At 33.8% G+C, this 13,803-nt stretch overlaps 2 protein-coding genes across 3 annotated transcripts in view; both read right to left on the bottom strand.

Moving 5' to 3' along the window:
* Window positions 1–649: 649 nt before the first annotated feature.
* LOC136798091 (nuclear transcription factor Y subunit gamma-like) lies at window positions 650–4,493 on the bottom strand. Of its 2 annotated transcripts, none has more exons than XM_067054678.1 (3): window positions 4,165–4,493; window positions 3,061–3,294; window positions 650–802 (listed from the first exon to the last, which is right to left on the bottom strand). In XM_067054678.1, the coding sequence occupies exons 1-3, from the start codon at window positions 4,454–4,456 to the stop codon at window positions 729–731; spliced, it is 600 nt and encodes a 199-aa protein (XP_066910779.1). In that variant the 5' UTR covers window positions 4,457–4,493; the 3' UTR covers window positions 650–728. The 2 variants fall into 2 exon arrangements, with proteins under 2 accessions (XP_066910779.1, XP_066910781.1); XM_067054680.1 differs by having other exon boundaries at window positions 3,061–3,291.
* A 465-nt stretch (window positions 4,494–4,958) lies between these two features.
* Window positions 4,959–13,803, bottom strand: part of LOC136798089 (cyclin-dependent kinase 2-associated protein 1-like) — a 36,889-nt gene continuing 28,044 nt past the window's right edge. The window contains exons 2-4 of the mRNA XM_067054676.1: window positions 8,026–8,172; window positions 7,288–7,470; window positions 4,959–6,311 (exon numbers count right to left, since the gene is read on the bottom strand). Coding sequence (XP_066910777.1) covers window positions 6,244–6,311; window positions 7,288–7,470; window positions 8,026–8,146 — 372 coding nt within the window. The 5' untranslated portion in view covers window positions 8,147–8,172 and the 3' untranslated portion in view covers window positions 4,959–6,243. The remainder of the gene's footprint in view (window positions 6,312–7,287; window positions 7,471–8,025; window positions 8,173–13,803) is intronic.

Here is a 13,803-nt window from a genome sequence, read left to right as displayed (position 1 = left end):
ATCAACAAATAAAAAAGTTTATAAATAAAAACAGAATATTGGGACAAATCTTTTTAAACCAAAGAAATGTTGCTAAAAGACTCTTCCACCTAAGAAACCACAACTAGTTTTCAAAATACCGTCAACATTGTTTGGAATTCAAAATTCATTGATTCGATAACTACGATATAGGGGATTCGCAATAGGGCATCCCGGGGGGTGGGACACTTAGGCAAAATTGGGTACGGGGACGTGCTGCTGGTTAGGGTCCCTTTGTAGACTCTAAAAATATCTGACAGGGTTCCAAATTTACTAACTTTCAAGATGTGTATCTGACAGGGTCGACTGTTGGTAATTTTTGACAATTTTCAGGGTGGAAATTAGAAATTTTTTCGATTTTTAGTCTAATTCTACTCATTTTGGCAACTTTTTAGGGTGAAAATTGGAAGGAAGAAATGGGAAGGAAAAAATAGGATGGAAATCGATTTTTCTTTCTGACATTTAGCAAATATTCATATCTGTCAGGGTCCATTTTTAAAACTCTAGCAGAACGTCCTTGTCGGTCGTCACAGAGGTCAGTGTCTCCCGGGAGGGTATCATTTATTTTACATCGTTTACTTAGTTTTCTGATTTAAAAAACAGCACCAATGAAAGTCCAAATAAAATATTGTACAGAAATGAAGTCTCTTACGCCCCTTTACGATAGTATCTTTCCGAATCGATCCACATACATCTTCCAAATTGAGAAATCACTGATGAGGAGCCGCATGTTTCTCAACTTCTGCCAAACATTCTCTGACCAAGGCTCGAGCATGCATAATACCTATAAGAGAGAAGAGCATGTTTATGAAGGTGCCAGGAAGCTTTACCTTTGATCCATTCTTGGTTAAAGGCCGGTCTCCACTTTCGCGCGAAATGAGAGACAGTTATTTCTCAACCTTTTTTGCCTGAAGAAAAGATTACGTTATAAAAAAGTTTCGCGCGAACAAAAAAAAAGTTGAAGAAAGTTGAGTGTGATAAATTGCGTGGGTTGCGTGCCTTCGTGGGTCGGAAAAAAATTCGTGGGTCCACAAAAAAAATTCATGGGTCCATGAAAAAAATTCGTGGGTCCAAAAAAAAAATTCGTGGGTTCACAAAAAAAATTCGTGGGTCCAAAAAAAAAATTCGTGGGTTCACAAAAAAAATTCGTGGGTCCATGAAAAAGATTCGTGGGTTCACAAAAAAAATTCGTGGGTCCATGAAAAAAATTCGTGGTTCCAAAAAAAAAATTCGTGGGTCCATGAAAAAAATTCGTGGGTACATGACAAAAATTCGTGGGTCCAAAAAAAAAATTCGTGGGTCCATGAAAAAAATTCGTGGGTCCATGAAAAAAATTCGTAGGTCCAAAAAAATAATTCGTGGGTTCACAAAAAAAATTCGTGGGTCCAAAAAAAAATTCGTGGGTTCACAAAAAAAATTCGTGGGTCCAAAAAAAAAATTCGTGGGTCCATGAAAAAAATTCGTGGGTCCATGAAAAAAATTCGTGGGTCCAAAAAAAAAATTCGTGGGTTCACTAAAAAAATTCGTGGGTCCAATGAAAAAAATTCGTGGGTTCAGAAAAAAATTCAACGAAATGAGAAACGCCGTAATAATAATGTGACATAATTTGTGGTTATAAATAAAGAGACATAAAATCCAACGGGGTTATCCAAAACGGTTTTTTTTTTCTTTTTTTTCTATCGTTCTTTGTTCGAAATATTGGTGGGGGTGAGACAAGTCGATCAAAGCTTAGTGGGGATTTAAAGATTTTTTACATTTTTCAATGGGGATATGAGCCTTTTTTCAGTTTCTATGCTTTTGTTCACCGGGGAAGATTTTTTGGGCCTGAATTTTCAGTGGGTAGGGGTCCCACCGGGTCTGTGAAACAGGGGTGTCATGATATTCACCAATCCGGAACAAAATGAGATCTCCAGTTAATTTTGTGACTTGTCACCAGTTTTGGGATTAAGGGAAAAGAGTAATTAATTTCATTCATTGTATGACAGTTTCATTGGATTTTGAAAGCAATTCTAACAGTTATGCATTACACGAGTAATATTATCTATTCCTTTAATCCCAAAACTGGTGGCAAACACAAAGTTAGCGGTACGAATTTTTTTTGTGAACCCACGAATTTTTATTTTGGACCCACGAATTTTTTTCATGGACCCACGAATTTTTTTCATGGACCCACGAATTTTTTTTTGTGAACCCACGAATTTTTTTTTTGGACCCACGAATTTTTTTTGTGAACCCACGAATTTTTTTTTTGGACCCACGAATTTTTTTCATGGACCCACGAATTTTTTTCATGGACCCACGAATTTTTTTTGTGGACCCACGAATTTTTTTCCGACCCACGAATTTTTTTTTGGACCCACGAATTTTTTTCATGGACCCACGAATTTTTTTTGTGGACCCACGAATTTTTTTCCGACCCACGAATGCACGCAACCCACGCAATTTATCACACTCAAGAAAGTTCTACTTTTTTCATCCGTTACGTCAATTTCGACCAATGGGATTGCTTCATTTTTCAACCAACCAATCACCTTACAAAAACGTCAAAAAGTTTTCGCTTATGTCGCGCGAAAGTGGAGACCGGCCTTAATGAAGTCATTGTATAGGGATTTAAATTTTAGTTACAGATCATAGGAATGGAACGAAAACGAACAGCAGTTCTACAGAAATCATTAATTCTCACCAAGTCTTTCTACAAAAAGATTGAAAGAAGTTGGTGTATTAATGTCAATAGAAAGCATTGTATTGACTTTAAGATCAGATGGTCGATTTGCTGTCAAATTTCGTGAAGAGAGAGGAGAATGTTTGCCCCAGTACAGTAGCATGGTGGCAAGGGGCGGGGAGAAAGGCATCTCTAATGACTAATTTTGGCGCCACTTTGCTTTTTGACACACTAAAATCAGCAGTTTTCAGCCAGACAGAAAAAAATATAATCAAAAATTTTCGTGCTCGCTTCGCTCACGTCATATTTACAAAGATATTTTACTTTTAAAAGGGGGCACCAAAATCCAAACTGTGTATCATAAAGAAAATCCAAAAAACCTTTCTTGAGTCGTTCTTGAGCCAATTTACTACCAGCATAAGTGGGTTTTAATTCTTGACCAAAATCTTCAATCAAACTTAACAGTTCACCATATCTGTTGCTATGGTGACTTGGTGATGATTCGTGTTGTTTTAATAGCGGTACATTGTGGGAAACGTTGTCATGGTGATAATGGTGTTTATGATGGTAGTAAGGGGCGTGGTGGTGGTGTGGTTTTGTGTGACGAATTTCTTCTGGAATAGATAAAAAATAAGAGATAATAGGAGTAAGATAAGAAGTTATACACTCTTCATGAAAACATTCTTTACATTTACTCTTAGGTTCCAAATAAACGGGGGGGCCAATTGCCGGGGTTGGAAATTGTACTTCCGAAAACCCAAAAAAAAGATAAATATAGGCTAAAATTAGGCTATTTAGAGCAAAATAAGGGGCCTTCTCTTTGACAGCTGAAAATATTCTTAAAAATTTATAAACGTGGGGATCCTAATAAGGTCCGGGGGGGGAGGGTTGTTAAATTTTCGAAAAATGAGAAAGCGGGGGTGGGGCCGTTTATTTGGAACCTTCGAATTGTATTAGCCAATTATAACGATTTCTGTTGATAGATTTTTACACTCTGACGGTAACTTATTGTGTTGTGAAAGTCGAACCCACAGTTTTTTTTTCAAAAAAAAGCTTCTGACAATACTTTTTATCATTTGATCATTGGCCCAATAAGATATTTTTGAATATTTGAATAATTGAATAAACTTGGGTATTGTGACACACACAGAGCCCTAACTAATAGACAGACATTACTAGATTCTAGCTCATTTGAAGTTGAGAGCATAAAGGAGTCCAATTTAGATTTGGACTGGTTTGTGTCACCATGCTATCCTAAACGTAGAAGAATGTTATGTTAATCAAACCTACACTATAGTAATTCAAATTATGATTCTTATAGCCTATTCCGATTGTTGAAGGTTGAAGTTAAGCTAGCACCAGTTTGTAAAACGAGTCAAGATTACATGATAAACAAGTCAAAATCTAAATTATACCCATAAATTTATCCTTAAGTTTGTAACTGGAAAAATCCTTAAAACAAAATCGGAATAATTTATTCATACCAGGTAGTTGGGAACGATTGGCTCTACCACAGTTGTGTTGGTGGATTGGTGCAAAATGGTCTGCTTTGTAGTTTGTTGTTGCTGTGTTGCTATGGTGATTTGATGCCGGTTGATAAGGTACATGGTCTGCTTTGTAGTTTATCGTTGCCGTGTTGCCATGGTGATTTGATGCTGGTTGATGAGGTACATGGTCTGCTGTGTAGTTTGTTGTTGCCGTGTTGCTATGGTGATTTGATGCCGGTTGATGAGGTACATGTCTAGTGTTTTTATTGCCTTTATTGTTAATGGACATTTTCAATAGATAATATTTTTTTTATTTTTTTTTTTAATTTTTTTATACTATAAAATAAAACAGAAGATTAAAATAAAACTAATTTTGATCGCCTTTCTTGAGGACATTTCTCACAATTACGGTATTGAGATTGAGATTTTAAATATGGCGAATAATGTAATATCACGTGCTACGTAGTCGTTTTTTTTGTAGTGAAAAAGTTTTTTTACGCGAAACGTTCTTAATTTCAATATATTTGTGAGAATTTTCAAAGAAATTAGGTGTTTTAAAGTGTATAAAGCCTTTTATAGCATAAATAATCTTAAGCTGTTCTAAATATTTATATAATACTTTGTTCTAGCAGAAGAAAAATGTACGCCAGGCAGAATGATGTCAAGTGTATTTATTCTTAATATAAAGTAACGCAAGAAGTAAATTTATCCATAAGTCAATTGCACGAGTCGAGAATTTATGACAGGAAAAATAATAAGAAGACAATTTTGTGAAGTTGAAACACTGATGGTTGTACTTTAACCTTTGTCTTTATATTTAAAATACGTCAGTTGATCAATTTAATATTGAAATATTCTTTTTAAATACTTACCTAAATTATATTAAAGTGGTTCCTAGATAATATCAATATAAATAACAGAATTTCCGTTAATGAGTGTGATGTAAAAATCTTTAAATTTCCGAAGCCCGTCCATCATTCCCCATCAAAAAGAGACAAAACCAAATCTAAAAAGAGTATCTATATATCAAAGGTTTTTTATGCAGTTTTTTAAACCTGTGATGGACTTTTCAAAAGTTATTCTCTTGAATTATTCATCAAAATGCAATAACAAAAGAGAATAGAGGAAAATTTTTAGAAAAAGAGGATAAAAAACAACACAAAAAAAGTTGCTTAAACTGATAATAATATGAGGAGCGATTAGCACGAATTAAAAAAATATTTTCGAGAAAACTTTTCGACTGATAAAGTCAGAATTTCACGTTGAACTTTGATAAATGGACTAAAAACAACAATTGAAATTGATTCTCTTATGAAATCCTTTTAAGATGCAATGAATGCATTTTCTTGTTTAAGCCTACTTTATGTACAAAATTAATGAAAAAATACTTGAAAAAAAAACTAAAAAAGTTTAGCACCTAAAATTCCATTTACTTTAAGTGTGCACTTTTTTCACTGACATCTGGAAACAACTCTCAAGGGAATAATACCTTTTTATAAGAACAAATTATATAAGAACATAAGGCCTCGATGGTCAAATTATTAAGAACAAGTTAAGAACATTTTAAGGCTTTTCAGTTTCTTAAACATCCAATTTCTATGGACAGAAAGACCCACAAAATGGTGAAAATAAGAAAATGTTAAGAACATTTTAGGCTCAATACTTAAAAAGTTAAGAACATCCGAAGGCATAAAAATATTGGATATTCTTATACAAAACACATATGGTAAAGTGAAAAAGATGAACACTTAAAGCAAATGGAGTTTGATACAATGAGTTTCACATTTTACTTGGCATACAGAACTGTCATATACAGTCAGTGCACCGTTATTAATAAACTGTGCCCCATTTCGTTAAAAATTTGTTAAGGTTGAATTTAAAGAAATTTCAGAATGTGAATGTTTTACTAAAATTTGTCTTGAACATAACTTCTTGATAAAAATTGACCTTAAAAAGAGTATTATAGTTTGTGGACCAGTGCAGTAATAATGAATAAAGACTTTTATAAATAAACATCTTCGAAAAAAATGACATAAAAATATCCTTTACATTACCCAGTCTTCACCGACTACAACCTCATTGTCGTGCACTCTTTTCCACTTCTGCCAAACATTCTCTAACCAAAGCTCGTGCATGCATGATATCTGAAAAGCAACAGTAAAATAAATAGAATCACAAAGTGCTAAAGAAAATCCGAAAAAATTCGAGAGAAATATCGAGAAATAAAGAATTTACAACATTTTGCTAGACGTTGTTTCATGCTGAAGCAATCTTCAAGGAATACAATGTATTGTAGATTTTTCACTAAACGTTTTCATTTTATTTGAATAAAATTTAAACATATATATTTAGACGTTTCGGTGTCATCCGATCACCATCATCAGTAAAAATGAAAAAGAAATAAATAAATTTAAAGAGAACACTTATTGTTTTCATCTTCCAAGCTCTTTAGTGATCATTCAACTTTTCTCTTTATACAGCGTCTCTTTAACTCGAACCTCTATAACTCGAATATCTCATTAACTCGAACAAGTTTTATTGTCTCTTCCTAAGTTAAAACTCGAAATATACCTAAGAATTGGAACAGATTTGTGTTACCATGCGTATTTGAGTTATGGAGACTTCATGTACAGAACTTATCTATCAAAAAAACCTCGACATATATCTAAACACTAATTTACCCTAGGAAAAATACTTGTGACTTAAGTTGCTGGCTTTTAATGCTGTTATTTACTAGAAAAACTTGTTAGTCTGATCAGAGAAAACGGTAACTTTAATGTACTGAACTAGCCTTTTATGGTCCGGTCATAAATTTGCAAACTGTACAGATCATAACATAATCTTAGAACAAATGCTAAAATTTATATACTTTATATTCTCGTGTTTTAGGGATAAAACTCCCCTTTTACGATTTTAAGCCAAATTTAAATCTTGTAGGCAATTACAGTGTTTTGATGATGTTCTAACCGAATCGTGATTTTTGATAAAGACAGTAAAAAAAGGTGATCTGATAAAGTAAATAAATTAGTGGTGAAAAATTGAAATAATTTAGTACAAAAGCAACAATTTTTCCTGTGAAAATGAACAAAAGCAAGCTTCCATAACAAACAAAGTACTTACTTTTCTTCAGGCGCTCTTGAGCCATTTTACTTCCAGCATACGTGGGTCGTACCTCCTTTCCAATTTCTTCAATAAAATTCAACATCTCACCGTATTTACTCTGATAACTTGCATGGCCACCGTGTTGGTGTTGATGTGTTTGCTGTGGTGGCGGCTGTGGCGCTGCTACAGCCTGTCTTGGTTCTGAAAAATTGATTTTTGTATAAAGAACATAAAAAAGAATATTCTAAAATAAATAAAAAGGATGTATTCTCCCCAACAAAAGAGATTAAGTCTTACATAATGCACTTTTAAAGCAGTAGAGGAAAAAACAAGCTCTGGTTTAACTCACTAAAACGTTTTGTTTAGGCGAGACTAATTCAATTTGTTGTTCTACGGGCGCGACCGACCTAGCATTTGCCGCAAACGAAAAAATAACAATATTGAATTTCCTATGCCTCAATTTTCTAACAATAAGTCATTTAAAAAATTTACACTTAAAAAAAAGTTGAAACGAATCTAGAATCATGAATTCTATGCACAAAAGATTTTATTACAAACTCCATCAAAGATGAATGATGAATTTTTGAAAATATTACTTATAAAGCCTAATTACCTTCCTTTATTAATGAAAATCTTATTTTTATATTACTTGGGACCGACTCATATTTTGCTAACGATCTGCCCGTAGAACAACAAATTAAATTGGTCTCACCTTTATTATATTGAAAAAAATATCAAAGAGATCATACTACTTACTTGATTCAACTTGTGGTCTACCCGAGGATGATGAAGGTTGAGCATAATGTTGTGCTTGTCCAGGGTTGTAAGCTAATTGAACATTGCCATGGGGTTGTTTCCCTGAGTAATTGTTAGCCATTGTTTGATTTCTATTAATTTTTTATCCTTCAAAATTAAAGATAAACTGGGTTAAAGTTATTTTATTAAATATTTGAGACTTCATAAGTGCTTTTCAAGTATCAAATCATTTGATTTTTGCTGGTCCTCATTCTGCCTTATTTTACTTTGGCCTTTTTTTAGGCTGGCGCCTAATTTCTACCAAAAGGCCAAAATATAATGCCAATACAGTAAGGGCTGATACTGAATCAGTTTTATTTCTTTTCATACTGAAGCCTCTAAACCAAAGATCTGAAAACTACACTGTCTTTGCGTGAACAAAAATTGCGTGAATGAGTGAATTTGGGAAAAAAATTTAATACAATAAAGAAAGGTAAGGTTAGTTTTTAAGATTGTTACAAAATTTTTGTCACAGTACTGAGGGGTAGTGAAAATGACATGATTTGTTTGCAATAAAACGTAGCTTTATATATGTGAAGTGAACTTATTGGTATTATATTATATTTTGCGTGTTTCAAAATTTCGCGGGTACTTAAAATTTTGCAATTTTTTAGGTCAAATTTCGCGAAATTTAATACCGTATAAATTTTTCAAAAATACAAAATCGCTAAATTAAATACCTGCGAAAAATTTTCAAAATAGGTCGAAAATTGAAAACACTTATTTGTTACACTGTTACTATTTTTGTCACTAGTTTCGTTACTATTTTTGGTATGTTTACACCCAATACTTTGTGTTTCAAGTGAAATCATTCATTTTCTTTCTTTATTCCCACTTTTTGAAAATGCCCAATTTAGTGAATCGCGAAATTTAATACAGGCCAAAATTTCCAGAAACTGGCAATCGCGAAATTTAGTATAAAAGGATAAATAGAAAACAACAGACATTATATATACATTCTTTACTTCGTTGTTCTTTCATTAATCATTTTCTTTGTGTTGTTGTATAGCATTTCTAGTACTTTAAAAAAGAAAAAAATGTTGCTGAAAATCTTAGTTCTTGCCCAAAAAACGTCTTGCCTTTCCTTAAATTTCACTTATTTTGAACATTATTTAAAGTTTAAAATATGTACCGTTCTTATCCCATTCAAGCAAAAGCAGTGAGGGGTAATTACGAGACGCGTCCCATAATTACCCAGGGGTGTCCCGTATTTACCCCAAATCATGGGGTGATTATGGGACACCTATTCACTATTGTCGAATGAAGTTAATGAGTTTTATTTCAAAACTAATAGTTTCACGCCGTGGAGACGATCATCAGTTGAAAATAAAATTTTAAAAAAACTAAAGTTCGTTTTGAATGCTTACGAAGAACAATGTACTGGCTTCTTTCGACAACAATTGACGTCAGTCTTTCGAATCGTGTTGTTTTAGCCTGAACTTGTTCACGTGGCGGCATTTCGAAATCAGTTCATTTCTGGAGTTCAACAGCTTGTCGGGCTGGTTGAATGTTGCAATTTCAAATTTTTCACTGAGACAAAGTGAACATTTTACCGAGGCACGGTTGAAGGGCGGACAACGACAGACTGTTTTCCAAGTAATCTTTGGGTGTCGGTTTTTACGTTTCAACCTCCAAATTTCCTTAGAAAGTTCTGTCTCCTTTTCGTACTTCTCATTTGCGAATGAAGACTTGTGGTTTGCGAAGCGTTTCTTAAATTTGGGTTCAGCCAGTCCAATATAAAATCTTTTGTGAATAGGTGTCAGGTAGGAACATTTGACGAGTTCCTGTGTACGCCGTGTAAAAAACAGTAAAAAAAATCATAACAACACTCATTTAAAAAAAATACATACACGGCGTACAGGAACTCGTCAAATGTTCCTACCTGACACCTATTCACAAAAGATTTCACACCTATTCACAAAAATTTTGCGAGAATGATAGGTCATAGCTCCAAACCATTTGGGATTAGGCAAGATAAACAACTTCTTAATATTTTGACAAAATATGGCAGCAAGAGCTGTTGTATATTCTGAGATTTTGAAAGGTTAGTGAATTTCGTCCCGTAATTACCCCGGATGACTATACACATGAAATATAATACCAATAAGGTAGTTAGCTATACATCAAGGCTGATACTCTAGCTAGGCTCAATAGTTCTTCCTTAATCATAAGGAGACCGCATTATGTTTACTCCAGTTGTTTTTTCTTTTGTTTAGTTTTTAACTACTTCAGAGAAATCCTGTTGTAGACATGAAAGTATATAATAATGTCAGATTACTGATTTGTCTTCTACAACACAGCTGTTACTTAAGGACAAGATAATCTTAGATGTTTTGGCAAATACGACAGTCTTTTGAATAACTAATTACTCCATATGTATTACTTTCCCTCACGGCCTCAGCCAATAAAAACATGATAAATTATCTTGTCTCTAGGTAACTGCTGTGGAGTAATTAGTTATTTAAAAGACTGTCGCATTCGCCAAAACATCTATTCCGTTTATACTGGCTGCTAGGGTTTATTAAAGATAAGGACAGTTAGGGAACTGTCCAGGATCCTGCTTAAATTCAGTAAACTTTGAGTGCTTCATTGAAGATGAAGAAGGTAAGAAGATAAAAAATGTGTTGGATATTAATTTTCATTGTCACAGTCAATCATTGCTGAAAGTTTGAAAAAGTTTTCCCGACGCAAAATTTTTTTTAGCCGAATAAAAGCACAGTATGCTTATACTTACCATGTTTGCTACATTGTCTAGGCTAAAAAAAGTGAGAATAAAAGAAACAAATGCCTTTTTTAAATGAGTGTTGTTATGATTTTTTTTACTGTTTTTTACACGGCGTACACAGGAACTCGTCAAATGTTCCTACCTGAAGGATTAAGGATTTATTGATCTATTTATTGGCTCTAACAAAATGAATACACCTTTCCTGACCTTTCTTGTAATTCAAACTTATCTCAGAAATGGCCCGGGAAAATGTGCACTCCATCGTTGTGTATAAAATTGTTTGGGAGGTAAACAAACGCGTTTTTGCCTGCGAGGAGTTAGGGAAAGTGGGTTTTCAGCTTCTAACTTTTGATAACGATCTTCTTTTGGCAAGAGATTTTCAGGGAGGTAAAATATCATGAATAGATTCATAGTGTCCTCCCCCCCCCTGGATTCAGGGGGGAATGGGTTTTGAGGTCAAAAGGACGTATAGGGGGGAAGGAATTTTTTTTGAAGCCAGGGGGGGGGGGGAACGAGGGAGGGGGGAATGGAAAATTTTCATTCTAGGCATGGGGGGGAACTCACCAAAATCAATTCAAAATTGAAAAACATCTGGTTTTATGAGATGATATAGCATAATGCTTAGTTTTATTAATATTATGGTTTAAAAACAACCATCCTTCCCATATATTCTTGAATTAGAACTACCTTAGGGAAAACAACTTATGCTGAGGGGGGGGGGGACAGAAAAACTTTGGAGCAGGGTGGGAAAAATGAGGGGGGGGGGATGGAAAATTTTCATTCTAGGCATGGGGGGGAAGAGACCCTGAAGGACACTATGTAGATTGAACATACTAAAATTTGAGGGGATTTTGTTCGACAGAACTTAAGAAAAGCTCAAAAAACCAACTTTCCCTAAGGAAACGCAGGCAAAAACGGGTTTGTTTACCTCCAGAGCCCAAACGATGGAGAGCATCAAAATAATGCGCGCTTGATGAAAAAACCCAATCGATACTTAAGAAGGTTTTAGAATCGGCAGGTCCAAAATGCATAAAACATAATGCATATTGCATAATGCATAATGCATAATATTTGAAAAATGTCAATTTTAGAGGCTATAATAAAGAGAATTTGAAAGATAATACTTTCAACAAAACAAATATACCATTTTCTACCAGAAAATAAAGGGTAGAAAGCGGTAAATTTAAGTTTTGGATGATGAAGAAAATCCATGATCCACTGAAGGTGCTTGTCGCCATTTTAATTTTCATAGTTGTATTTTACAGAACGTAGTATAGTGTAGAAAAGACACAAAAATATCTCCTCCGTATATTACTTTTTTAACTCGAAAACGTAAATTTTATAGCAAGATCTTTATTCTGGGTTTTCTCAGAGATCTTTTCGAACAATTGCTAATCAATTTCAACGGGTTTTCCCTCTTACAAAGCATTAACTATGTGAATGCTTCAGTCAATTCAGTTCTGTTAGATAAGCCAATATCCATGGTCCAGCCAATATAAATTAAAGAGCTTCACGTGAAAGCTTGATCAAAGAAAATAGACTTCGAATCTTTTTACATTCGAATGTTTATGTACTGTTTACCTATTTTTGAGAAAGAAGAAGGGGGAAACCTTTCTGATCTGTTGCATCTTCTTATTATTTATGCTGACAGAGGAAAACCCTTTGTTATTATGATTCGAATGTTTTCTTTCGTTCGTATTCGAAAAGTAAATATCATATGTCTGGGGAAATCCCTCTGATTGGAATGTCTACTTAAGAAACTTTTCTGAAGAGATTTTTGCAGTTTTAGCCTCTACAAAGGAGAGTTTTAGAAAATATAAAATCGTTGTGTAAATTACACAATACTATTATGCATTATGCAATATGCATTATGCTTTATGCATTTTGTACCTGCCGGTTTTAGAATAGGCTCAATTATCTATTGATTATTGAAATCAATCGATATCTACAGTCAATTGGTTATCCATTGGAAAAAGTCATCTATTGTACTGTATTGTTATCGAACAAAGTGGGACAGGAGGGGAAAACAGTCAGGGAAATCCCTCAATTGCGGTAGTAATTTGTTACTGCAATTTTGCGGTGTAAATGTCACTTTTACATTTTTCATATACCGCAATTGCAGTCAGTTAGTCACACTAGGAAATCAAGCTTTCAGAAAAAACAACATCAGTCATCTACAGGATGTATTTGCAACAACAAGGATGAGAGTTACCTGAATCAAGTTCAAGTTCCCAAGACAATTAATTAAAAGCTTGAAAACTTAAAATGAGACAAAATACCTATTGCGAACCGGCAAGTACAAAACGCCTACTACCTACTACTTAATACTTACTACCTACTACTTACTACTTACTACCTACTCAGTTTGTATACTTTGCAGGCCAGAACTCTCCTTCGCTTGTTCGAAATCTCTATTCTAAAAAAGCTGGTTTTGTACAAGTCTTTGCTTTATATTTACTTGAAAAAATTGTTATCTAAAAGAATATTTAGCATATTTACGTAGTGAGTAAATATTCTCTTCGCCTCATATAAGTATACTGAAGTATAAAACAAACGGCCATTATCTTGATTATTTCTTTTTCCTAAACCTACTCTCTCTTATGATTCTTATTATAAGAACTTTCCTTTTTCCTAAACATACTCCCTCATATGACTCTTATTATATGACGATAAGAATACACGTAAATGTCTATAAAAGGCTCTGTAATATAAATAAGGGGTCAATCTATCTCTATCCTATTATGATCTGCATCATATCAAATGGTGCCAAAATATTTCTTTGGAATAGGTTTGCGAAGCTTTTAATATTCAATAACTGTGTTAATATTTTTATCAAAAATTTCATTTCGTCAATACTTTGACATGGTCAAATTGACACCTCTAAAACAGCTCTTTGTAGTATTTTCCTACTGAAAATTTCTACCTTGCGACTGAAAGATTTATTGAGCACAATAAGAATTTTTGCATAAAAGAAGTCTACAGAGGTCATATTTAACGACCCTGTCAATAGTTTG

This window comes from Clytia hemisphaerica, unplaced genomic scaffold (assembly GCF_902728285.1).
Source record: "Clytia hemisphaerica strain Z4C2 unplaced genomic scaffold, Clytia hemisphaerica genome assembly, whole genome shotgun sequence".
Lineage (NCBI taxonomy): Eukaryota > Metazoa > Cnidaria > Hydrozoa > Leptothecata > Clytiidae > Clytia > Clytia hemisphaerica.
This window is presented reverse-complemented; position numbering and strand designations above follow the sequence as displayed.

What these genes read in the sequence shown, in the direction of transcription:
- LOC136798091 (XM_067054678.1), bottom strand. Translation starts at nt 4,456, where the DNA reads ATGTCCATTAACAATAAAGGCAATAAAAACACTAGACATGTACCTCAT. An exon ending in CAATCGTTCCCAACTACCTG is followed by an intron (nt 3,295 to 4,164) that starts GTATGAATAAAT and finishes TATCTATTCCAG; the next exon opens with AAGAAATTCGTCACACAAAA. An exon ending in TCAAGAACGACTCAAGAAAG is followed by an intron (nt 803 to 3,060) that starts GTTTTTTGGATT and finishes TCTCTCTTATAG; the next exon opens with GTATTATGCATGCTCGAGCC.